Source organism: Mytilus californianus, unplaced genomic scaffold (genome assembly GCF_021869535.1).
Source record: "Mytilus californianus isolate M0D057914Y unplaced genomic scaffold, xbMytCali1.0.p SCAF_3, whole genome shotgun sequence".
Lineage (NCBI taxonomy): Eukaryota > Metazoa > Mollusca > Bivalvia > Mytilida > Mytilidae > Mytilus > Mytilus californianus.
In genome coordinates, this window is record NW_026262679.1 from 19,102,480 (window position 1) to 19,129,957 (window position 27,478).

Genomic DNA, 27,478 nt, shown 5'->3' on the forward strand with positions numbered 1-27,478 from the left:
ATCATTGCAGTGGAATTAAAGTCTTATAAGATTGTAAGTATGCTTTATTTTATTACCTTGCACATTCGCCACTTGACTGTTTTTCTACAGCAGTTTGTTAAATTTCTGACCAGTTGAACAGTTTGGTTTGATAAACAAATTGCAATTTGGTCAAAATTTTGAATAAATTGCAATAGGTGGAGAGCAATACTTAGTCAAGTCACAGTAATGTCTTTTTGAGCTACAGTTTGCAATATGATTTTTTTCTTTTTCTTTTTTTTTTCAATGACACCACTGTAGATCAGGCATGATGCCTCTTCACATTTTATCAGAACAGTCAGAGGGAAAAAAAATTGTCATCAGAATTGATTTTTTACCTAAGTAGCAGCTAGAACAAGCATAGGACATATAGTTTATCTAAAAATCTAAAAGATGAATGAAACTTTTATGTCTCTTATAAACCATATTCTGTATTTATTCTGCATTTAGATCTTGAAATGAATGATTCTAACTTTAATGAACTCCATGAAAAATGTTAATCAAAAGTACAAATTATGCCATTATCTCACTTGGTTCTTTGTCAAGGTAGCATTTGTGAGATTTGTGTGCATTAAAACATCTAAAAATTGTGACATTGTAGAAGACAGCTAATCCCCATGTCTATGTATTATGCATTAACCGACAAAAGATTATTCTCTATGATTTAAAGTTGCTTGAATTTGGACCACCAATTATGTCCACACTAAAATTAGATGAGTTTTGTCATTATTTTACTCATGATCAGCTTAAGTTGTGTTGTGTGTTAAGGTCCAGAGCTAAGCAACTCTTAATTGATACAGTAATGATCTTTTGTCAGTTAATGTCATGGTTCAGATATTATGTGTTACTTTGTTACTTATTTAAATTTTAAAAACATTTTAAAAGCATACAAGGGGATTAGCTTTTGTTATCAAAGGCTTCATTATTTTATTTAATTTACACCATGATATATATCCTATGAATTTCTTGACAGATCTATTGGAAGGTGGAAAAACCCCTGGAGAGACTGTCAGATATCTTCTGGCACCTAACCTTAGACCCAAAAAGGAAGAGGCAACTGATGCTAAGGGGGTCCAGTCACAAACCAAAGGTGAAGCAGAAGATGAACCATCAGAATTCTCCTACAGAGAAGCTAAAGAAGCCCTCGATTCCCCAGAATTGGACCGTTCTCAATATAATATGGTGGTTTATGGACTTCCTAATATTGTTGTAGTTCAACAGTAGTTTGGATACTCACAAATTAAAAAAAAAAACATTTAAGTTAATTCAAAAATTATCTTGAGTATAGTTTCTAAGAACTGTGTAACATGTTTTTGTATACCCTTTATATTATTTTGGATTCTATCTATAATAAGAACATTCCACTTTTAAAAACAATTAATATTTAGAGATTTTGCAGATAGAATACTGTTAAAGCATATTCCAGAGCATTGAACAAAATAATTTTAATAAGCAAAAGTTATTTCAAATTTAAATAAAAACTTTCAAACCTAGAATGATTCTAAGATAAAAATAAATTTTTCCAGGTTAATTTTCATATGAAAATATATTGTTCAGAACCAAATTTATATGTTATAATACCGGTAAACACTTGTTTAATGTGAAAAGTTTAACAAAGAACATTTGTAAAAACAAGTTACTCTACTGAATTGCTCTCTTTTCAGAACTTTCTGAATTGCCTTATTATTTAAGATAATATTTTAACTTTCCTGAAAATAAAGATACATTATAAGAAACACATACACATATTTAATTGACTTGTGAAAGAAAATCTGTGATATTTTGCATTTTATTTAATTTATACATGTTAAAAGTTATATTGGTGATTTCTATTTTTTGTTTATTTTTTGCAAATAAACATAATTTATCTTTGTTATTATTCCTCTGTGTGTACAGACAGTATTCTTATAATATTTAAGATTTCAGTACATGTCTGAAATCGGACAAATTAGTTTTAACTCATCCAGTGTAATGTACCTGTCCCAAGTCAAACAAAACTAGATTTAACTCATCCAGTGTAATGTACCTGTCCCAAGTCAAACAAAACTAGATTTAACTCATCCAGTGTAATGTACCTGTCCCAAGTCAAACAAAACTAGTTTTAAATCATCCAATGTAATATACTTGTCTCTCAAAATCAGACATTTCAAATGTAATTGACCTTAGTTTTAATTCCACCGGTGTAATGTACTTTTCAGAAGTCAGACTTAAACTTGCTTTAACTCATTCAGGGTGATTGACCTGTCCTAAGTCAGACAAACTGGTTTTAACTCATCTAGGATTATGTCCCAAGTCAGACAAAAGTAGCTTCAACTCCCCCACTGTAATTTATCTGTTCCAAGTCCGACATAAAAAGTTTCAACTCCCAAGTGAAATGTATTTGTTACAAAATCAGACAAAACTAGTTTAACTCCTCCTGTGTAATGTTATTGTCCCAAGTCCAACCAAACTAGATTTAACTGAACAATGTCACTATATCACTTTCAACAAAGAGCAACACTCTTTCCATATAATAAGATATAAAACGCTCGGGTATGACAAAATGTGAAACATTTCAAAAGGGAAAACCGAACTGTCTGATTTATACTACAATGAACGAAATACCTATATAAAACAGAAAAGCAACCGACAACAACCACATGATTACAGGTTTGACTTGGGACAGTCACATAAAGAATGCAGTGGTGTAACGACACAACATAACATCAAATGACTCATCACTTTGGTACTGAGCACAAACAGAAAAAAGCGTACCAATTTAAGAATGCTCAAAGTTACTGATCTGGCGGCGTTAACAAACTTCTTAAAAGCTTAATATTTCAGAAGGTAGAAGACCTGGATGCTTCATACTTTGTATATAGATGCCTTATGTTATGAAGTTTCCCTCTGTCATATGTCCATTGTCTTTGACCTCATTTTCATGGTTCAGTGACTTCTCGAAAAAAAAGTTTAGATTTTTCGTAATGTTAATTTCTCTCTTATTATGAGTAATAGGATAACTATATTTGGTATGTGCTTACCTTGCAAGGTCCTCATGCCTTTCAGACAGTTTTCACTTGACCTCGACCTCATTTCATGGATCAGTGAACAAGGTTAAGTTTTTTGTGGTCAAGTCCATATCTCAGATACTTTATTGCAATAGGTCTACTATATTTGGTGTATGTAATGATTGTAAGGTGTACATGTCCAACTGGCAGGTGTCATCTGATCTTGACCTCATTTTCATGGTTCATTGCTTTAAGTTAAGTTTTTGTGTTTTGCCGGTCTGTTTTTCTAATACTGTTTGCAATAGGTCAACTATATTTGGTGTATGGAAATATTTTACGATGTACATGTCAGTCTGGCAGGTTTTATTTGACCTTGACCTAATTTTCATGGTTCATTGCTTTATGTTAAGTTTTTGAGTTTTGGTCTGTTTTTCTTAAACTTTAAGCAATAGGTCAACTATATTTGGTGGATGAAATGTTATGATTGTAAGGTGTATGTGTCTGTCTGGCAGGTATCATCTGACCTTCAACTCATTTTCGTGGTTCATTGGTCAATGTTCAGTTTTCCTGGTTAACTTTGTTTCTTAGATACTATAAGCAATAGGTCAACTATATTTGGTACATGGAATGATTTTAAGGTGTACATTCATCTGACCTTGACCTCATTTTCATGGTTCATTGGTCAATATAAAATTTCCATGGTTTGGTCTGTTTCTTTTATACTATAAGCAATTGGGTGTATATAATGATCGTTTTAAAGGTGTACATGTATTTCCGGCTTGGTTTATCTGACCTTGACCTCATTTTCTTGGATCATAAATGTTAATTTGGTACTTGTAGTAAAACTTTATATTTAGGACTATCATTGAGTATCAACATAAAATCAATGGTCAGTAAAGTAGGCGAGACACTTCAGTGTTTGCACTCTTGTTTATATGGGTAGAGCCTAGCTATCCCATGTAATTGTATGGAAAGAGAAGACTGGAAATTACAGCTGTAAGCTTTTAAGAGTACCAGACTTGTTTCAATCTTCAATCTTTATTAATTAGTTTGTAATACTTGGCCATTAGAGGGCTTAAAACCTGTCCTAACTTCAATGCTAGTGTTATGGAATAGCAATACTCCTGGTGTCTATTTTGAGGAATTAAGATTGCTATATCATCAACGTTTAGAAAATGGTGGAGTAGTTTGTAATAGCATATTCAGATAGAAAACAAGCCTTTTTTATTTAATACAATAACTAACATTTTTTTTCAAACATACAAAATGGCAACAACACGATTAAAAACTGACGGTATTACTTCAAAGCTACTGTATTGTTTTGCTTGTACTTGTTTGGTTTTTTTTCATCCATAATACCATTATCATTTAGTTCAATGCTTTTCCTATATTAATTTTTATTATATGTTCTGTCATTCTACTAAACGATTTCAAGTGTGGTAGACCGAGATCTCGAGAAACTAGTTAAACCCCGCCACATGTTTCTCAATGGATATATTTTGTCGTTTGGGAGATTTATGTGTTGATGGCAGATCCTTGATAGTCTCTGTTAAAGTTACAACTTTTTAAACATTTGTCAAATTAGAGTTTGATATAGTTACTCTATAAGTACCTGTCTATTGTTGTAGAAGACCGTATGCTTACAACTAGATGTCATGGTTTATGTCTGTATTTGGGGTTGATTGATGTCTAATTGATGTATACCCCACACCTCCTTTCATTTATACCTATTGATCGAATGTGAGGCTATTTTACAGTGCTTGTCCCAAACCAGAATCTCACTATTTTCTTTACTTATTGAAGGTATTTTTTTACTAATCTATTAGTCTTTAGCACTTTAGTTATTCTAAATGTAAACCCTACATATAATTTTTCTATGCTACACATTCTTGTGCATTTTACAATTACATTATCACTAGCGAGTCCACATAAAATATAAAATTATTATATGTATTAGCGACGGAGTCAAATTGTCATAAACATCTAAACATTGTGCTAATTCTTTTATGACCTTCTGAGGCATACGTATTGTTGCATTTTGTGATTACAAATAATTGATTGTCAGTTGTGTTATCACAAGAAGAGTTATCAGAACTGAGTAAAGAATTTCTGGTATTTTACCAGTGTTACATGCATCTGTATCACAGACCTCAATACATCCACTACTTCTGACATCATTAAATTCTAGTCTTGTCCCCATGGCACTACAGTGACTAAGGCGACCAATTTCTGTCTCTGATTTCATATCACCATTATCCACAACACAGTCACGGACTATAACATGGTTACCATTATCCTCTAAAAACCAGGAAACATTTACATCCGTATGTAACATTCGAAAAGACTATTCTAAATGCAACAATTACAAATGAATGTTGTCAAAAGGCTTCATGCTTTGGTTTGATGAGAACACTTAACACAAAATACTGAGTAAAAATGTAATATTAAAAGCAATTGAACATACAGGAATTACGACCGAAGGTTACATGTAACCAGTCGAAACCCAATACATGACAAAACGCTATGTTTCTTTAATCTTATTTAATTGCTGTCTTATCGAGATTTCATGATGTTTGTTCCTCACAAATATATCGTTGTACAGCAGGACTTCGGCAATATTTTTAAAGTAGTTTGTTCTTCATATGTCTTGGATTATCACCCATTTTAGTTTTTTACTTCTCTCATTTGTTCGTCTCTTTCTTTTTGCTTAGTGTTGCCTCGTTGTATTTTCATTTTGCACTCCTGATTTTTTACTTTATGTCACGATTGTTAATTCTATAGCTTTTCTCTTGCTATTAAAACATCTGTTTTACTTTATTAAAGTAATCACTACATAAACTATATACATTACCATCATCGACAACAACTTTAATACATTGTGTAGCAGGGAAAAGACCAGTTCTTCCAGTCCGAGGTGCCCAACAGTCAGATTCTAAATAAGCACTGTTTGCTCCATCGGGATTCATGAATGTATCATCACATCCAGGGTTGTCATGGTTCCGCGAGGAACATTTGAAACAACTGAGCGCGTTCACTGTAAATGAGAACATCAGTGCAAGAACATTTGAAAAACTCAGAATTGCGTTAATGTTTAGATAAATATACAAAAGAATGATAGAGAATGAATATCGATAATTATAACTAATTAACGCATAATTTACTGAATTAAAGACAGCACTTATAAGCAACGATATAACATGTAAAAACTGACTCCAAATGATCATAACTTGACACAATAGTAAGATTTGGTCACGTAATGGGGAGAACATGTACTATGAAGATAGCATGATTTCTTTTAACGTAAATATTTTAAATTTCCACGAATCCTTAACCTATACCTCAAGGTTTCAACTAACATGAAACTCAGCAAATATTTCCGTTAGGGTATATTATGAACAGTGACTTACACTATTTTGCGCGTTGGTTAACCAAGTCAAGGATTTGTAGAGTAAATACTAACCTCGACCAAGTAATTAAGAAAATAACAAAATTTAATTGTCTATGATTTCAATTCTTAAACAGTTTCCATGTTTAATTAACTTTTCATTATTGGTACAACTTTCAACCAAGGTTGCTGTATCCCCCTTTTGCATTACTTTGGTTTTGATTTGGATTTGGTTAAAAGTCACGCGAAAGTAACCCAATTATGAATGGCCTCCGAATGTTATTCATTTCTGAATGTCACTAAGATATAATTCATGAGCTTTATAAGTAGCAGTGTAACACCAAAAGATATCATAAAATATCTATCTAAGACGTAAAAAACGTCATTTCATTTGTCATACTTCAATTAGTGATGGGAACGTTTCACCCAGCAATGTAGATATAATTGGGTTTAATTTTTAATTTGATTTTCATCAAGGAGATGTAAACCTTCAAAAAGACAGCAACCCAACGTCACAAAATAAAAACGACAACTTTGATATATCTACAAACAGTATATGCCTGTAATTTAATGGTGACTTATTTTTTGTAGTAATACATACAAATGATGACAAGAATTGGGAAAGATAAATCAACGATATTGGACACTTAATTACGATAAGGTATACGTGCAATGTTTTTTTTTTGATTAAGTTAAAGGTATTCTAAGGTGAAAACTTCTTTTAATACATCAACTTCATGGTAAACAATAAACAAAATGGTTAGAAAATGAAGGCTGTCGTACTTCATGTTCAAGATGATTTTTAATTAAGAGTGAAGAATAAGAGCTAAAGAATATACTCTTGTCGTGTTAAGTAAAAGGATTCGCAAGATGACTCCTACATACATTTCTTATCACACTCATCGATGATTTACAACACGCACTTTTAAAGTAAAGAAGATAGTGACGTAATCATAACACATATACAACATAAAAAATTACTTACCAGTAAAAATGTTAATTAAAACATAGAGTAAAGATATTAAACGTCCCATAGTCAGCATTGTGAAATCTAGTCACAAATTTGGAACAATGCCCAAGGCGATGAAGATACGGATCTGTGTTTCTAACGAAGCCAAGAAGAATGTTTTCTGTCAATGTTTATAAGCGGTATTGATGATGTTTGGTAATGCAAACACTTAAAACTATCATGAGAGTTGAAAACTCAATACACCTCATCTTGGAACAATACCAAATCAATACACAAAAGTTTACCTTTCAATCTTACAAACAATAACAGATTTTATTCTGTGTAAAAAATAAATATCGAAACTTAAACAAATTCTCAAATATTTATAATCACACAGACTAATGAATTTTAAAGAAGCAGCAATGAAAATTAATAATCATGGGAAATAACCACACGTTCTATGTAGTACTGTGTAATGCGGCATTCACGGAGTGTTGATTATGGCTCCTGTTTGATATCAGACAACTCTACGACACGAAAAGTCAAAAAGTCGGATTCCTGTCTTCAATAATCTGGAATGGCATATCATTGTCTAAACACAGTCGTATACGTTCGTAACAGAGTCCTACAGATCGGGAATAGTCCGGAGAGATCTACCAAATAGGTGAGTACATTTTGTAATAGTAAATAAATGCATTTACAAATTTGAAATATATAGTTCAAATTCACATCCACGAATAACAGAATCTTAATCAGACATTTGACACATTTCAACATGGAATGGTCCTATCAAGGGCGGCAGTAAAAATTCAGAATGTGTGACTGAGGCTTAATTTTCAATAATTGACCAGATTGATAATGCGTGATTGTGCAACAGATATATTTTTTTTTGATTTTCAAATCATTCATTCATAAAGAGATTGTTTAGACTGTCACTTGGACGATTTGAAGCTTTTCATATGTATAAAAGAGCTCATAGTCACAAGTAATAGTTCAAAGCTCTATACATATAATGGATCTATAATGACCTCCTGATGTTTTAGTTGTTGTTTGGTTGCTGAAATCTTACGTTAAACCAAACATCATTCATTTCGGGGTCTTATTTATATTCATATATATGGTTCAATTTCTTTATTTGAAAATAAGATCTTACAAACCCAAGTCCTACAGGAATATGCATCATGAAAGGGACTAAAAACTCCCGCAGTTTCAGTATACAGGAAACAAATTTAGTGTTATAAAGGGGTGTTTTAAACATTCAATGTTTAGAATGCAGCTAATGGAAAAATCCACTTTCATCTTAAGTCATTCAGATCACAAAATAAATATACGCCGTTTTTAGGTTTAGGGTACGTTAGGGTTAGGGTAATGGTAAGGGTTTATAATAAAACACAACCGTTGTTCAAGGTCCTGATGCTATAGTGGATGAAGATGGACAAATCGGTAACTAATCTTCATTCAAAGTATACCCACATAATTATATCTTAAAAAAAGATATATATCCAACTTTTGGTGTTAGAGCGCCTACTGATGTCAGGATGGTGGTGAACCGACTGGTACCTAATCATCACTGGTACCCAATCATCATATTAATGTACCCATATCATTGAAAGGGGAACCCGGCGACATAAACAAAAATAATATCTTAACAGTAATTTTATTTCGATAACTAATTGATGTCTACAATGTATACATGCATGCAAACAATTCATTATAACATATTAATAACTAAACAAAATGGTTCACATGCATGCCAATGCTGTAACAACATAATCAACAACAAAAAATAGTTGTCAGTAATATTCCTATACTGACGTACACCATGAACGTAGTAATATTCCTATACTGACGTACACCATGAACGTAGTAATATTCCTACTGACGTACACCATGAACGTCGTAATATTCCTACTGACGTACACCATGAACATTATAAAACATCTTGGTTTAAATATCGTTTTAGTTTAATGGATGGCTGGTAATCGTTCAGTCTCCTTTTTTCATATTCATTTTCGGGATTCTGTTTACAGAGTATTTATTCTGCTATTACCTTGACATTTTTGTTCTTACATTAAAATAACTTAATAATTGCGTGAGATAAGTTTGCTCGTAATTTTGTTCTAATCCAAATTATACTCTTTGTAAAATTTAGATTTAAGGCTTTTACCAAGACTGCCACAAGTACCGTCATCAAAATGTTAAGTTGTTGTGAAGTCTGTAAATGGAATTCGATAAACATGAATTATGCTTGATAACATCGAGAGAGGTTATAGTAGTTACTACTGTACAAATCCTTGTTCTATATTGCTCTATGGCTCTGTATGCTGGGCTCTATTCAGATTGAGAAAAAAAAAACCAGTTATTTTCATCGCAAATGATAATTTTTGCCATCTACATTGTAGTTACATACAAAAATAACTTACATTTTTAACCTGATGATTTAGCCACCAAAAACAATTGTTATAATGTATGATTATTAGTAAACAAAATACCATATGAATGTGACTTTTTTCATAAAATAGACATCCACAAAAAATAGTGTTTAAAATACGTATTGAATTATATGGCAAATGCCAATACCTATTTTCATTCAAATAACTTTAATTATAAAAATATAGTTTGTTGTTATACTTGCAATATACGAGATACGTGTATCTTAGTGTATCTTAATATCTCGAAATACATGTATATATTTAGATCTATTTCAAGCACTCATACTTAAATCTGATCTTTCACTTTGTTCCGTAAAAATTGCTAGTCCCTTACAAGAGCGACAATCAAATTTAGAGGAGCAAAGTGGTTTTAATCATATTGTATTTCAATGGTTAAAGTATGAAAATAAACACCAAACAAGGATATTCTGCTACATGAAGGAAAATAAATTGTATTGAACTTTAGCACCTAGTCAATGATTGTTTTCTCTAAACTAACATTCTACAAACATTACAAATAACTAATCTTTATGACAAATTCTTTGATTTATGAATAGTTTACAAATAACTTTCCTAAATCAATTCCACCATTGATTCAATAGCATTCATCGATATATATTAAATCCAATCACCATGTAGGCTTATTTTGCGATATACACATGTAGCCTTCCGCGGGACGTTAAAAAATTCCCGCCAAATTTTCAAAATTTTGGTAGAAATTGTATTCCTAAATATAAACTGTTACTCTGTTTGACTATGCATTGATAGTCTTGTCCAAAATTATACTGTTCCTTTAAATGTTTCCAGTATAAAACCGTGTTATTGATTTCACCTTTATCAATGATTTGTGATTCTTTAAGTTTTCCTGGTTCCGATCAATGAAACAGTCTGTTTATTCAATATAGGATTAGATATATAACAAGTAATTTTCACTGAAGTATTAAGTATACAACAAGTAATATGAATATCCAAAGAGAAACTGCTGAAAGTTTTTGTCCTGTGTTGCATCCATCTAAATCACAGCTAAGTATACATCCTCGCATCCGCTCGCCATTATATTGTAAAACTTTCATCCATCCACAGTGGCTCTGGCGACCAATTTCAGTCTCTGAATTTGTACCTCCGTTATCTACTACACAATCTCTTACCACTAAACTAAATTTCTGGCCGTCGTCGTTTTCTGTAACGAAAAAAAATAGACGTTGACAATTATTTAAAGTATGCTAACAGTTAACGTAAAGTGAAGAATCGTGATCTTTGACACACTACTAATGTGTTGTTAACATCTATCAAGATGATGTATTTAAACCAGCATTACTTATATTTCCCCAATTATATGAGACCCTTTGTTTGAACGCTACTTCATGGTTGCACGACACGTGTTTTTTATTGGTATAACCTTAAGTATATTGGTAATTTTTCTCAGAGACAAGTGCCTGTGAGTCGAAAATATAAAACGATTGAGACCATGAACCAAAAATGTCCTAAACGGAATAGCCAAATGTCTAAGGTATCTTTTGCCTCTAGGTGTTGAAACCTTTGTTATAGATCAATAACATATTTTTTAGCCTGAAATATACAGACATAATGTATAAATTCATGTTAGGACCGTATTACTGCCTATCGATGAGCGGGAGGTGTCTACGATAGTTCACCAGTAATTTTACCGACTCGGTGGTCACAGTTGTCTAAAAACGTCTGATACATATTTCCTTGCAGATGACATCTATTACTGGATTAACCTTTATCAGGTATGATTGGGATCAAAAGTTTGAAAATGCATGAAATATTTGCCACTGAATGTTAAGAAACCAACAATCAATCAATCAAAAGTTTGGAAATCCAACAAGAAATGCATATACTCTGGAATGATGCATACGACTTGTAACGATGAGAAGCTTAAGCGTACAAGATATAATAGCTAATATGGCCACACCAATTCTATGAAGAATGCAAGATCAACAATGATGTGAATGTTACCTTTGCAGATATATGCACATCTTACAAGTATATTGACAAGCGATATCATGGGGAAGTGGTTTTTGTTTTAGCAAAAAGAATAAAACTTAAATAAATGGGGAATGTGTCCGTGGGACACAGACGATGCCCCCACTTGCATAAAACGTTATAAAGGGACATAAATCAAGAACGGTAAAAGTGACGCTACCCAAATTCGTACTTAATCTGAGTTTTGTGGTAATAAGCATTGTGTATAATTGTCATAACATTTGGTTGAGGCAAACTAAAGTTAGAGAACAGAAACGTAAAATTCATCAATTTTTCCATTTGTAAAGGGGCATAAGTCTAGAACGGTAAGTGTGACGCCATCACAATTCAAACTTGATCTTTGTTTTGTGGTAATAAGCATTGTGTAAAGATTTATAACATTTTGTTGAGGCAAACTTGAGTTAGAGAACGGAAACGATTTTTTTTCTTCAATTTTCCATTTGTGAGGGGCATAACTCTAGAAAGGTAAAAGTGACGCCACCAAAATTCAAACTTGATCTGCGTTTTGTGGTAATAAGCATTGTGTATAAGTTTCTTAACATTTGGTTTAGGCAAAGTTAGAGAACAGAAACCGATTTCGGGACGTTCGGACGGACGTTCGGACGTACGTACAGACGGACAAGGGTAAAACTTAATGCCCCCTCCGCTACGGCGGGACCTAAACATATATGATGTCAGTTCTAATTGGGTTTCTGTTTCATTTAAGTGCTTCCATATCCGTTTTGAGAGCCATGAAAAGAGTTAAAGTTATCAATTTACAAGTGTCAGTATTGTCTCAATCACCCCGAACCTTGACAGGTTAGGTGAATATAATTTAATAAAGACTATCAAATATTTGTCGTCAGCCCATACGTTTGTAATAGATGGAGATATCTCATACAAACGACAATTTTAAACTGATTTCACAAGAACTCAAGCACCCTCCTTATATAATAAGATTAATAAAATAACATAAAGGTACTAAAACTTTTCACAGAAAAAAAACATTGTTTCATAAAAGCCCTTAATACAATGATATCGGCATTACGGGCGCAAAAACAGGCAACAATGGCTGACAAGATTTTAGGTACTGTGAAGTAAACTCTTTTGTTTAATTTTATACACACCATCAGTAACAGTCATCTTGATACATTCTGTAGCAGGAAACATCCCCATTCGGTCTTTTCGACTCGCCCAACAGTCTGTTACATAATACTTTCCCGTGTTATTAAAAGTGTCCTCACAATCTTGGTTATTTCTATTCATAGAGGTACATCTGAAGCATCCGATACCATCAGCTGGAATAAGAGAAAAATAAGGTTTGGCTGAGTTCAAGGAAAGGGATAAATAAATAAACCATTCCAACAAATCATGAATGTCTGGCATCGATTATCAATCTTAGGTAATTATTTTCTCTTGAAAGTTTCGTAGGGTATAAGTCTCGCAACGGAACGTTTTTTATCTTTAAAAGATGGGATCTAGGTTGTACTCAAAAACTTAAAACCTTTGATCTCAAAACAATTGAAAACTCGCCCGATAACTTTTACATATATAATGCACTTAAGATTGGTTTATAAGTAAAGCGCACATTGAATGCGGTGGCTTTTGTCAAAGAGGTCCTTGGTTAAAAAGTCAATTAATAAACCCCGTCGATATAACAAATATGATGGGAAATCATCGTCTTTTAACCGTTCTTCAAGGGTAATACCATATAAAAGGGTTTATTATGTGATATACACATGGAACATCTCTGTCCTTTTCCATAATTTTTCAATTTTCATTTTTTCTTATTTTAGGAACATTTGATGTTTATCTGGGGGTGGGAGGTAGTATAGAAGATACATGAAACATTAGATTTTTGTTAATGCAGTTTCAAACGACATACAATAGCATCTGGCTAATAAAAAAATAATGTCACAATACCGATTTACTTATATATAATCTTCTAATACTTGAAGCGCAGAAAATCTAAAAAATGATAAAAGTTCACACTCTCCATCATTATTCCATCGTGTTATATACTACCAATCATGGTTTTTGTAGAAGACAACATACACGTGGCAGTGCCATAACAGTTCGAGAAGATAACTTACCATGGTTTGTGTAGTAGACAACATACATGTGGCAGTGCCATGACAAGTCGCGTAGATATCTTACCATGGTATGTTTAGTAGACAACATACATGTTATAGTGCAATGACATGTCAAGTAGATATAACTTATCATGTAATGTGTAGCTGGCAACATACATGTGGCAGTGCAATGACTGGTCGAATAGATAACTTACTATGGCGAGAGTTGTAGACAACATACGTGTGGCAGTGCATTGACATATCGAGTAGATTACCTACCACGGTTTGTGTAGTAAATAACATACAAGTGGCAGTGCAATGACATGTCGAGTAGATTACCTACCATGGTATGTGTATAAGAGAACATACACGTGGCAATACAATGACATGTCCCACGGTTTTAAAAGTAGATAACATGCACGTCACAGTACAATGATATGTCGAGTAGATTACCTACCACGGTTTGTGTATAAGAGAACACACACGTGGCAGTGCAATGACTTGTCGAATATATTACCTACCACGGTTTGTGTAGTAGATAACATACACCTGGCAGTGCAATGACAGGTCGAGAAAATTACTTACCATGGCCAATGTAATAGATAACTTACCATGGTACATGTATTTGTAGTAGAACATTTGTCATGATATTTGTAGTAGAAAAATTATCATAGTACAGTATATGTAATAGATAACTTACCATGATATGTATAGTAGACAAGTATAAATATGATTTTATGTAGGTTCATGTACTCCATACTTGGTTTTCATGTTACACACATGTATAAAGTCTTCATCATTCAGCTGAAAATATTAATAAATTGTGAAACAAACAATGCCTTCTACACTCATTTTTCATTTAGACACATTGAATTTAAAGTTTATGTATATCAATTACCAATCAAAACAAAACAAATCAGATACTGGTTATAATTGTTTTATTTGTTTGTTTGTTTGTTTGTTTGTTTTGCTTTGTTTTGCTTTGTTTTCATTTTGTTTTTATGATTTTTCTTTGGTTTTCTCTTTTATTGAAAAAAATATTTTAAAAAGGAAAAGTTAACAAATGGAATTGGCGCGCCATATAATCTTGTTCACTTCCGTTTGCAAAGTACCTATAGCGAGTCCGGACTATTCCAATGAGAAACAGTTTGGAGATAATTTCCGGAAGTGACCAGTATATACATTATATATGGACATAGATGTTTTGAATACAAGTTTTTTCCCCTACTGTTAGTTTGATATGCAAATGATTTATTTTGTGTAAGGTAAATGACGGCATGCGCTTTTTAAATTGCATTAATAAAGCGGTGATCAACTCAATGGCGAGCAGTTTCCCATCTCCACTAAATCTCCAGAGGTTCGGCTGTAGGAGAAATACCGATAAACACGTTGAATTAATTGTATCCTGAGATCAATAAACACGGCATGGAAAAATTAATAATCATCTTCATTACTGTAAATCCGATATGGGATTTCTCACGAAGGAATATCGACTGACCAATAATTCATCATCAGTTCTGTTTAGGCGTTAATTTTTCACTTTTGTATACATATGAAATAAAATATGAACAATATATCATAAAGCTCGTACCATAGATATAATAGCACATCTATGCCCGTACTGATACAAACATAATTTAATCTAGCACCACAACTAAATTTCAATGACGTGAATGATATGTGATTTATGTAGAGCGAACAATAAGCTGATCATGCAATATTAATGTAATGTTGTTTGACTAGAATTATTTTTCAGATATAAACTTGTATGGAAATTTTCTATTTGTTTCTGACAAAATTACAAAGAAAGTGTTTCTTTTTATATATAATTGTTTCCTTGTTTTTCCTAGTTATTCACGGATACTTATAATAAAACGACGTTTTTTATTTGTGTGGTGTTTCTACACTACTCAGATTATTTTGTTATCCACTTATTCCCCTGTGCTTATTCGGGGGTATTGTATTTGGTGCAGTTCTTATAGAAAGTCTGCATTATAACTTGTAAAATCACAAGTGTGTTTCTTTTTAATCGTTATTATGGTATTGCGGGTGGTGTAGAATTTAAGATTTTAATGGAATGTTAAGGAACATTTATTCTTTCTGTGTAATAAGATTACTACTGGTATGTTTTCCTTATACGTGTAACCATCATTTCGTCGGCTTTTTTATGTACATTCGAACTTCTCAGTTAAAAAAATGGAGACAATTGATTATTGCGCTTTTTGTTTGACAGGTTCTCTGCAAGGATGGTATCGATAAAAAGTATCAAGAAATCTTTCTTGTAAGCTGTAATAATTTTAAACAAAAAACAGTTTAGTATATACTTTTAACATGTTAAACAATTGTATGATTATGGGTCCAAAATAACTTAAAATCTTTATCGTTACCAAAGTTAACTTGTAACTCGATCGAAGGAATAATAACTTTCCTATTGCTTCAACGGTCCTCCAACAGTGTGTGATAGTGTTACCAAGAAATACTAGGGTTAAATAGAATTATCCTAAAAATAACACACCCGTAGAAAATATATGTCCGAAACATTCAACAGGATGTCATTTCTCTACATCCTAATTATCAACGAAGCAAACTGATCGAAAAACAGATATCCCTTGCATCTATCCTGTGCCATCTGGGCCATATTCATCATGAAACATTTATATACCGAAAAGGTAAAACTTTTCATCGCTATCAAAATAAACCATATATAGCGTATAGCAAGAACAAGGGTCAATTATTTCAATGAACATGATATCGTATAAAATGATTGTCAGAGATTTTCATGTTCAACTAAATTGCAGTCACACGTATGGCCATTCTAGTAAAAAATATGTACAAGCCATTTTTCGAAGAAGAAAAAAGAATATTGGAATTTATATAGAAAATGCCAAAAATGATAAGTATCGGCTAGATGTAGGACCATAGAAAACAACCAGCTGGATGTAGGGCCATGGAATAACAAACCTAACAACAGAACATTCAAGGACAGTAGCTGTCTGTGTCCGAACTTACTAGCGTTCTTTTTATTCCCGATTGTGACATTTTGACTGAGTTTGGATTCGCATGGCGGGCGATGAATGCATAGCAGGAGACGCTTTCGCTTTCAACGCACGCTCATTTTGGAGTTCAATTCCTGTTTGTTTTTTACTTTGATTTGTATCTTCTTGATAAGTTTATGAGATTTGAATATCAGTAACCTAAGGTTGCCTCTAATTCAATTATGAATTTAGTTTTTAAAGGCCGATAACTATATCGGTAGCCTTTTTACAATAGTCTATTCAATGGAATTATATTTTTTAATGTCTTTATAAATATATATGTAATGTGTTATTCTCAATGTGTGTCAATTAAAAAATGACTTAAATGACTTAAATATATTTTTGACTACAACGGCTTATCATATCATGGTTTCAATAAATTTGTCATCAGAAACGGTAGTCTACTTAATCTTAACATGCTTAACGTGAAAATCATTCAAAACACCTAAGAATTTTCTACCTCCAGGTATGGACATGTATGAATGGACTGAGCCAGATTTTGCACAGCTTATTCATTGTGTATATTGGCCCGATCAACTGTTTTGATTCGAGTGCCAGTGGTGAGTCTTCTGTAGGCGTAGTAAATTATAAATCAGTTTTACAGTTGATAAAACAAGTAAAATTTGTCAAATTTTGTCAGTTTTTATGTTCTTTTTCTGAAATCTAAGCAATTATTTTGATTTAATTTAAATCTATTTACCACATCAGTATAACATGGTATTGAGGGCATATTTAAAATTAACATACAGTCATACAACCATAATTTTGAAGCTGACTATGTTCTTTTTCTGTACCTGTCAGAGAGTAAAAAATATTTACTTATATTATCCTACATTATCCACCAAGAAGGAAACGTTTTTATAACAAAGCTAGTCTTCTTTAGCACATATATTCACAATCAGACTTAAACATACACACATATACCGTATTAGCTGGCATAATTTATCCGCTTAAACAACATTAGACAAATATCTCAAACTCACAAATCGTTTTATATCCCAGTAAGCGATAGAATTAAATGTATCTGATACATTCCAATATCATTACACAGATTTAAGTCTTAAGTAGGTTAAATCTTAACACATCTGATCAAACCATTCTTGATTTGATTGAACATACCTAACATATTGACAATATTTTGTATATTTGATACATAAAGACGGTCTTACATATTGAAAAATTTAAAAAATAGTGTTAGTAATTTGCTACAATCCATTAATTTATAGGAATTTGTTTATTATTTACTTACATATACTTAATTATCTCACATTGCTAATCCCTTGTTGTGTATTTCTAGTAGTAAACATATCATCACAGACTTGCGCATTTAGAAGTTCTTGTAACCATGGTAACATTCGTCTGCTGAAAGACAGCTTACACTTAGGAATCAATAATGGTGAATATTTAAATTGTAGTGACAGAGTGTTGTATTTACCATATCAATAACTGGGTGACATATGGATACAGAAGTTCGATACAAAATCATTAAAACACAAAATAGAACTTTAAAAATTCCAATATGATATCAGTGTTATTATGGAGGTTATTAAAACCATCTGAGTGCATATGAAAATACATTGTTTATCGATTTACGGAGACTCCGATCTTTGAACACCTGACGTTAAGTGCATAATGTAACAAGACTTGGGCTACCAACATATATAGAACAGAGCAGGTCTTCTGTTTTTTCATAGAGTAACTATGATGCCGTTTCAGTGGGCTCGACATGTGCCAATATCGTTGGATCTTATCCAAAATTTAGTAAAAATTGAGAAGTCACCAGCCTGGCCCAAACGTCTGTGAAGCCAAATGCAGAAACAGTATGGGTGATATCAAAACTAATACCCCGACGATTCGTCTTCTTTGATGGACGTGGTGAGAGCGTGGTTTTTTTTTCTTTTCGGGACAAAAAAATATGTTCTACACTTTAACAAAAAAACAAACAATAACATATTGGAACCAAAAAAAAAATGAAACTCAATGTTGTAACATCCCCCCTAATTTTATTTTTTTTGGAATCAAACCATTTTACATAAAAATACAATGCCTTCACAAATATGAATGGTCGGTGTCTAAATAAACATAGTACATACAGAGGTTGTCAGTCCAGTAGCTCCTAGTCGGATAGTACGTACGGAGATTGTCAGTCCTGGATCTTCAAATCGGATAGTACATACGGCGATTATAAGTCCAGAAGCTCCTAGTTGGATAGTACATACGGAGATTATCAGTCCAGCAGCTTCTAGTCGGATAGTACATACGGAGATGGTCATTCCAATAGCTCCTAGTCGGAAAGTACATACGGAGATTGTCAGTCCTGCAGCTTCCAGTCGGATAGTATTTACGGAAATTGTCAACCTAGCAGCTTCTAGTCGGATAGTACATACGGAGGTTATCAGTTCAGTAGCTTCTAGTCGGATAGTACATACTGAATTTGTCAACCCAGCAGCTTCTAGTCGGATAGTACATACGGAGGTTGTCATTTCAGTAATTTCTAGTCCGATAGTACATACGGAGATTGTCAGTCCAGCAGCTTCCAGTCGGATAGTATATACGGAAATTGTCAACCCAGCAGCTTCTAGTCGGATAGTACATACGGAGGTTATCAGTTCAGTAGCTTCTAGCCGCATAGTACATACGGAAATTGTCAGTCCAGTAGCTCCTAATCGGATAGTACATACGGAGATTGTCAGTCCAGCAGCTTCTAGTCGGATAGTATATACGGATATTGTAGGCCACCAGCTTCTAGTCGGATAGTACATACGGAGATTGTCAGTCCGGCAGCTTCTAGTCGGATAGTACAAACGCAGGTTGTCAGTCCAGTAGCTTCTAGTCTGATAGTACATACGGAGGTTGTCAGTCCACAGTAGCTTCTAGTCGGATAGTACATACGGAGATTATTTGTCCAGCAGCTCCGAGTCGGATAGTACATATGTGCTGAAGGAATGACAATCTCCGTATGTACTATCTGACTAGGGGCTGATTGTCTGGCAATCTCAGTTTGTATTATCCATCTAGGAGCTACTGGACTGATAATCTCCATCATGTCAATAGGTACTATCCGAATAGGTGCTGATGGACTGACAATATCAGTAGGTTCTATCCGACAAGGTACTGATAGACTGGCACTCTCCGTATGTAAAAGCCGGCTCGGTGACAATAGACTTGACACTCTATGTTGGTACTATCCTACTAGGTGTCAGTGATGATTCTGTACTTAAACAAGGCAGTTTTGTAATAATTAAGTTTTCAACTGCTCAGGATAAACTTTCAGTGTGTAAAATATAAAAACAAACTACAATTCGGGTGTAGCGCCTATAGACACGACTTTAACCTGTTTTATTAAGGCACCGAGCATTTATGTTCTGTGACGGAAAAGTATTTTTGTAAATTTTGTGGTTTTAAAATTTTTTCTAGAATTCGTTGCAGAATAGATGTGAAAAATAGATTTTTCGTTAAAATTTAGGGGCAAAAAGGGGGGGGGATAGAACATTGAGTATCATTTTATGCTCACCTGGCCCATAGGGCCAAGTGAGCTTTTCTCATCACTTCGCGTCCGTCGTCCGTCGTCGTCTGTTAACTTTTACAAAGATCTCCTCTGAAGAAGTTAAGTTTAACCAAACTTGGCCACAATCATCATTGGGGTATCTAGTTTAAAAAAAATGTGTCCGATGACCCCGCCCGCTAACCAAGATGGCCGACATGGCTAAAAAATAAAACATATGGGTAAAATGCAAGTTTTGTCTATTATTTTGAAAAATAATATGATAAAAATTATAATAGATAGATAGAAACTTAAACAAGCAAAATTGATCAGCAAGACAAGATCTAATAACAAGCAAAATTTTGCCGATATTGTTAGTAGACTCTCTCTCTTTAAAGTAGTGATTGCCCTCTAATTAGGAATATTTTACCATCTTTTGTGTTTTGAGCAAAAAAGAAGATAGAGAGAAACTAAACAATACCCTTGGTGGAATATGCATATAAACCAAGATGAGCGACACAGGCTCTTCAGAGCCTCTAGTTTTTCTTGTTCCCGTATGTTGTTATACAAATACAGGGGAAATTTGCCATATTTACCGCAGGAGATTACCAATTGAAACTGAAATCTTGTGCAGTAAATTCTCGATTTTGCTATTCTTAAAACGAAGTAACGGAGGTACTCGGGATTACAATACATAACCAGTAGGGTTTTTTATGTTGTTTTTTTTTGGGGGGGGGGGGGGGGATTCATCCAACTTAATTGGCTGCTTGTTCGAACCGGAGATTTCCAGTATTTTCATTTTCATGGACAGCATTTCTGGGGCTAGGATATTTATTTTGAAACAGTTTTGGTGACAGATTATTTATTTTTGCAAGTTGCTGAGTTGCTGCTATGTCAGAGTCCCGTTTTGTTTTTAAAGATTGTCAATTAGACGTCCAATGGTCCCTTTTCTGTCGGCTGACATTATTGCATGTTGCTGCAATGTAAGATCCCCCTTTTCCCAGAATCAACATGTTGTAAATTTCCTAATGGTCGACAGTTATAAAATCAAAATCTCAAAATCAAATTATTTTTATTATTCCAATCAGGGTCCCACAGGGAGCATTTACAATTAACAATTATGATAATATAAGCAACAATCATGAGAAATTGTACAGTATATAACGTGACAGATATTATAATAGACAAATGAAAATAGCATTAACAACAAAAATACATTTAAACTACTCTTGAGTATTTTTTTTATTTTTTATTGTTATTATTATTTCTATGTCCAGCAGTGCACCTCGTGTTCACATCAACACAATTATCGTTTAAGATTTATAAAATTAAGATATATAGTTTGTTCATCTGCTGGAGACACCAAGGGACTATGCTTATGGATATACTGTTGTATACAATAGCTGCAACAGCAATCTTCCTCGTGCATGTCAAAAGCAGATGAACAATAAAAAAAAATAATAATAAAGTTTGAACATACTTAAATTATTATCTATAAAGATGGAAATTTGTTCATCTGCATGAAATACTAAGGGACGGTGTTCTATGATATATACTGTTATTTGCGATAGGCAATAACAGCAATCCTCCCCGTGTCAGAAGCAGATGAACAAAATAAATAGAGAAACTGAATCCGGTCAATTAACAAATAATTTTTTTAAATAACAACAATTGCTAATTATGCGAAACATGTCATATAAATCTGCTATTTGCAGTGTTTAACCAGGAATATACACAACTCTTTTAATACAGTCGAGTTCTCACAAGACAGCAGCCATAGAAATTTCTCTTGGGAATATAAGTTAATGAAATTGGTACATGATTCCGAAATAATGTGATATAAATGGTGTCTGTCTTCGTTATATTTTGTGCAATAAAAGAGAAAATGAACTTCATCTTCAGTATTACTAGAGTTACACTGCTGACATAGTCTAAGGTGTGGAGGAGTACCCTGGTATCGTCCTATTTCAATCTGTAAATGGTGAGATGACACCCTAAATTTTGTTAATGATCCCCTAAGCTCAAAATTGTTCATGATATTTAGATACTTTTCGAAACCATAATTATTCTTAAATTTTACATAAGTGCGGAGCTTTCCTTCTGAATTCTTGGTCAGTTGATCCTTCCAAATTTTTATACACCTCTCTTTCAATATTTTCCTGAAGGTATTTTTTGAAATATTTTCCCCATCATTTAGGTTTGCAAACCCAGGAAGAGATTTTAAAATTTGTTGGAGAGAGCCATACCATGACGATTTATGTTATATGCATCTTTCTTCTTTTTTTTTTGCCATATATATTGATGATTCATTTTGTACGGGATAGGCACGAGATTCGGAAAAAATATAATTAATAGAATTGATGAAAATTTGGTACTATTAGACTTTACTATATGGTCTTGAAAAATGGTCGCATTTTCGAAATTTATATGTTATATATAAGGACTAAGAGAAAAAAAAATAATATTATTACTTTCTCTGGGAAAGATACTTTTATATTTCATGTAGAACATGTAAATTAATATATTAATACATCTTTGATTTGCAATGTAAAAATACGTACTTGAGGAGGAAAAAAAAGAAACCAAAATGGGCCGGTCAAGGCCGGAATAGTGAAAAATTAGAGACAAATAAAATTAATCAATCTGAGGGATGGGACGAGGAGTGGTGGTTTCTTGTGCGTTCATTGAAAACAAACGATGACAAATATAGTTGAAGACCTATTATGCTGTGAAAATAGGAAATGGTAAATAAATATTTGTGTTTTTTGTATGACCATTATGCATAAAAGGTCCTTAGATAAAAAAAAAATATATGTACTTTGTAACATTACGTAAGGGAACAATAATAAAACTTTGAAGATAGAGTCCCCCTCCCCCGGATAACTATGGAATATAAATATGGTTGCTTTGGTCTTCTCCCCACCGCCAGTAAAAGACTTGCCAAAGTAGGGCGTCCGTTTTGCTGTACGGAATGTCTAAGTTTGCACCGCCTTCATGTCAGTATGGGGACGATAAATCAAATCTGATGTCTCGCGTAGAGAGCGTATCCACGCTCTCGGCACGTTAAGAACTCTTGTAACAACTCTTTGAGGGGTCCGTGGGTGGCCTGTGGAAAGGCAAAATTTCTGTCCTTATCCAATTTACCCTCATTATCCAATGGCGGTCCAAATGTTCCAAACATCATCCCGGAGTGCCTCTATTACAGGACCTACCTATTATATATATTGTTTATGTTCTCGTCCCGAACATGCATGGATTATTTGCCACTGGACGTTTAACAACCCAAAATCAATCAATTGAACAGAGAAATAAAGGGGCATTTTTGTTTATTCTTAATTCTGTTTTCGTACCAGGCAAGCATCAAATTATTTAATATTTTGAGAACTTAACATCAAATTTATATAGAAGGAAATAAAACGATATTCTCCCACCCTCCCGATTTGAATCATCGTTCTCTAATGACAACATTATTTTTTACAATGAAAATTACTTGAGTATACTATATTCGACTGAACTTGCATCCCTTAAATCTTTAAGTAAGCGTTTCCTGAATCCCAAAGTAAGCGTTGTACATTGATTTTTCAGAAAAACGGTGAATAAACCTGATAAGATCAATTGTGGTCTTATATTTTTATAAAAATCATACATCAACCCTTTGCGCTTTTCCGAAATCGGAAAACAAGCGTAAAGATATACACTGCGATATGTATAGATATAAGAAGATGTGGTATGAGTGCCAATGAGACAACTCTCCATCCAAGTCACAATTTGTAAAAGTAAACCATTATAGGTCAAAGTACGGCCTTTAACACGGAGCCTTGGCTCACTCTGAACAGCAAGCTATAAAGGGCCCCAAAGATTGACTAGTATAAAACCATTCAAAAAGGAAAATATGCATGTATTCAAGAATCCGATATAGAACAAAAATAACTAAAGGTTAATGATATGAATGTTTAAAACAGGTTTTATCGTAAGCAGCATTATTTTATGTCCAATAAAGCATTTATAATTATTTATGCTACATCTTTTTACTTTATTCTATATTATTTATGTATTAAATTTATTTTTAATTTTGTTTCTTTTCATTTCTTTTCTTTTCGTTTTCTTTTTTTCTTTTATTGTTATCATTAGTATATGTAAGAGAATGATAATCCCTTTCTTCATGAATAAGTACGAGCGTTAGCGAGTACTTATCATGAAGTAAGGGATTATCATTTTCTTACAAACTTAGAATATTGTAAAGTGCTCAAGGCTCAAATGATCTATCAGTTAGTTTCATTGTCAGTGCAATGTTTATAATTGATGCATGACTTCCTTTTTCGGCATGTCATTTATGGATTAGTTTTATTGATGTGAGGACTTTCTTATCATTTGGGAAATATTTTTAAAAAAATGCGTTATAGATATTAGGTGACACAACAGTCATACAGTAGAAAGAAAAGGTAGGAATTGTATGTTTCCTGATTGTGAGTATGAATGTAAATCATGTAATATTTTAGTGAGGAATTATCCTTTTTTTTTTAGTTACAGTTTAAATCAATTAATACATTTGAGTTACAACTAAATTTTATTTCACAGCCAATAATTTGGTCCGGCTTTTTACATCAAATACTGTTTATGTCAGGGAAATGTTCAAAAATAATGCCCTTAAAAGTGTTTAATATGTTCAAAACTAAATTCCTATTTTTTTTTATCGGAATACATGTATTGGAAATAACTATTCTCCCCAACCGCTGATCAAGTAATCAAAGTTTTGGAAAGCTAAAGATTTAGGTTATTTTTTATCTGAAAGATTTTTTTCCTTTTTTTTTTGCATTGCTTTGGTATTGTTTAATTTTATAGTAATTTGAAGTTATTAATATTTTCATAATAACATTCACGGTACCAATTTTACTGCACCAGTGAACTTCAACTTATTTTGAGATTTTTGTTTGTTTCACAATTCAACTTTTAGTCAGTTTCAATCACTCTGTGATAAATTCTTTCAATCTGATAAATGTGCTTCAGGGCAGTTGTAACTCATTTATAGAAACTCTTTGTTTTGAACTGTAAATAGACCCAAATAATAGGATAATCCCTTACTAAGAACATGATTTACATTCATTCTTCACAATTAAGAGGCATCCAATCCTACAATTTCATTGGTCGAGAGTACTTTGCTATATTCTAATACTTATTGTTGTTGTAGGGGAATATTTCATCAATAAACAAAAGTATCGCTAATCAAGTGAACATATTTCAGACATTACATTTTTAATCATCATTGCTGCTGAACCTCGAACTTGATTACCTTACACGTCAATTAAGAATCTTGACAAACTATGATAAGCCGCGCTTTCATCTTTGACAAGGTTAATCAGAAGTCAAAGCTATGGTCAAACGACAAGGAGTGATTAGTCCTAAAATGATCTAAGTAATGAAGTGAACACGGTTCTGCGTAATTATGATTTGTCAAAATATCAGTTCTCCATAAATATTCGTGCTTTACCTTAGCGAGTCCAATTCAATCAAGACTTTTGTGAAGTAACCAGTTACAATAAAAATGCTCCCTAAACAACTATTTCGGGACGATGGTGAATATTTCCAGATGATTGGTGGTATGGAGCCATTTGGATTAGAATCAACAAAACCAAAAGCAGACAATATTAGGTCTTCTACTGCAAAGATGTCGTTCACAAAATGTCACCAAGCTGATTCCGTGAAATCAACATCTGCCGTTGACAAGTATAACAAACCTTGCAGAGATTTAAAGACTGCCGTCAACAAACTTACACTGAACAACGACTTGATTGCTGATTGCAGCAGAACCTACTCGCTTCCGACAGTCGCAGGAAAACACCAGGATCTGAATAGCATCTCGCCACAGACACTTTCTGATGTCATTGACGGTCGCTACAAAAACGTCATCAATAGTTACCGAATCATCGACTGCAGATACCCGTATGAATTCGAAGGAGGTCACATCGAAGGTGCCGAAAACAGGTATTCACATGCATCCATCTTAGAACTGCTTCAACAGCCGACGACAGAGAAGCAAATTCTTGTTTTTCATTGTGAGTTTTCATCAGAACGAGGTCCAAAGATGATGCGTTTCCTGAGAAGTAAAGATCGTGAATTGAATAAAGAAAATTATCCTGCTTTGAACTACCCAGAGGTATATTTACTTGATGAAGGGTACAAATCTTTTTTCAACGAAAAGTCGACGTATTGCGATCCTATTAGTTATAAACCGATGATCCATTCTGAACACTCGTCCGATTTACGTCAATTCCGGGCAAAGTCAAAGTCTTGGAATGCTGGAGAAAAACGACAACATGCAAGAAGATCTATACGCCTGTAATATAAACTTTCGTATGAAAAGGGATTGAATATATTTCTTGTGATAGTGCTACTCAGAAACATTTTACGGAAAGCTAATATAGTGCTGTAGAGCAAAGTAACTGTGATATGATATAAATAGCTGTGATATAACAAATTATTTGTAATATGACAAAAACTGTGATACAGTAAAGTAACTTTGATGCAAGGTAACTGTGATACAAAGTGACTGTGATACAAAGTAATTGATACAAAGTATCTGTGATACAAAGTAACTGATACAAAGTATCTGTGATACAACTAACTGTGATACAAAGTAATTGTGATTTAAAGTAACTGTGATACAAAGTAGCTGTGATACAAAGTAATTGTGATACAAAGTAACTGTGATACAAAGTAATTGTGATACAAAGTAACTGTGATACAAAGTAATTGTGATAAAATTTAGTTAACGTTATATTATAATAGTAGCTATTGGACTTGTTTTATTTCCTGTTTATGTTTTGTTTATCTGTTTTGTTTATTAAAGTTTCAATTGAATGAAGTTTATAGTTATGTGTTTCTATATGTGCTTAATCTGTTTGAGATCATTTGTTTGTCTGACTCAGTCTTCCAGAATAAAAAAAACCCACAAAAAAACAAACATACACTTACAAACAAATTGAACGAAACAGCCAAATTTTGCTAATATGGTTAGTAGACTCACGCTTTATAGGAGTGATTGCCCTCAAGTTGTGATTTTTTTTACCCTCTTTTGTGTTTTGAGCAAAAACTAAAGAAGATTGAGAGAAACTAAACAGTGTCCTTGGTGG

General features: G+C 33.2%; 4 protein-coding genes across 17 annotated transcripts in view; 2 read left to right on the forward strand and 2 right to left on the reverse strand.

Moving 5' to 3' along the window:
- The window catches only part of LOC127734061 (cilia- and flagella-associated protein 46-like), an 86,517-nt gene extending 84,630 nt beyond the window's left edge, over nucleotides 1-1,887 (forward strand). For all 14 annotated transcript variants that reach the window (XM_052243672.1, XM_052243673.1, XM_052243678.1 and 11 more), the window contains one exon: nucleotides 992-1,887. In XM_052243672.1, the coding sequence (XP_052099632.1) occupies nucleotides 992-1,242 (251 nt within the window). In that variant the 3' untranslated portion in view covers nucleotides 1,243-1,887. The remainder of the gene's footprint in view (nucleotides 1-991) is intronic.
- Nucleotides 1,888-4,884: 2,997 nt separating this feature from the next.
- Nucleotides 4,885-7,609, reverse strand: LOC127733457 (uncharacterized). Its single transcript, XM_052242815.1, has 3 exons — nucleotides 7,376-7,609; nucleotides 5,857-6,039; nucleotides 4,885-5,303 (listed from the first exon to the last, which is right to left on the reverse strand). The coding sequence occupies exons 1-3, from the start codon at nucleotides 7,431-7,433 to the stop codon at nucleotides 5,050-5,052; spliced, it is 495 nt and encodes a 164-aa protein (XP_052098775.1). The 5' UTR covers nucleotides 7,434-7,609; the 3' UTR covers nucleotides 4,885-5,049.
- A 1,371-nt stretch (nucleotides 7,610-8,980) lies between these two features.
- On the reverse strand, nucleotides 8,981-18,258 carry LOC127734062 (U-scoloptoxin(05)-Er1a-like). The gene is made up of 4 exons (XM_052243688.1): nucleotides 18,114-18,258; nucleotides 14,530-14,633; nucleotides 12,885-13,055; nucleotides 8,981-10,951 (listed from the first exon to the last, which is right to left on the reverse strand). The coding sequence occupies exons 2-4, from the start codon at nucleotides 14,585-14,587 to the stop codon at nucleotides 10,701-10,703; spliced, it is 480 nt and encodes a 159-aa protein (XP_052099648.1). The 5' UTR covers nucleotides 14,588-14,633; nucleotides 18,114-18,258; the 3' UTR covers nucleotides 8,981-10,700.
- Nucleotides 18,259-25,526: 7,268 nt separating this feature from the next.
- Nucleotides 25,527-26,784, forward strand: LOC127733458 (M-phase inducer phosphatase-like). Its single transcript, XM_052242816.1, has one exon. It carries the CDS (start codon nucleotides 25,891-25,893, stop codon nucleotides 26,686-26,688), a length of 798 nt encoding a protein of 265 aa, XP_052098776.1. The 5' UTR covers nucleotides 25,527-25,890; the 3' UTR covers nucleotides 26,689-26,784.
- The last annotated feature ends 694 nt before the right edge of the window (nucleotides 26,785-27,478 follow it).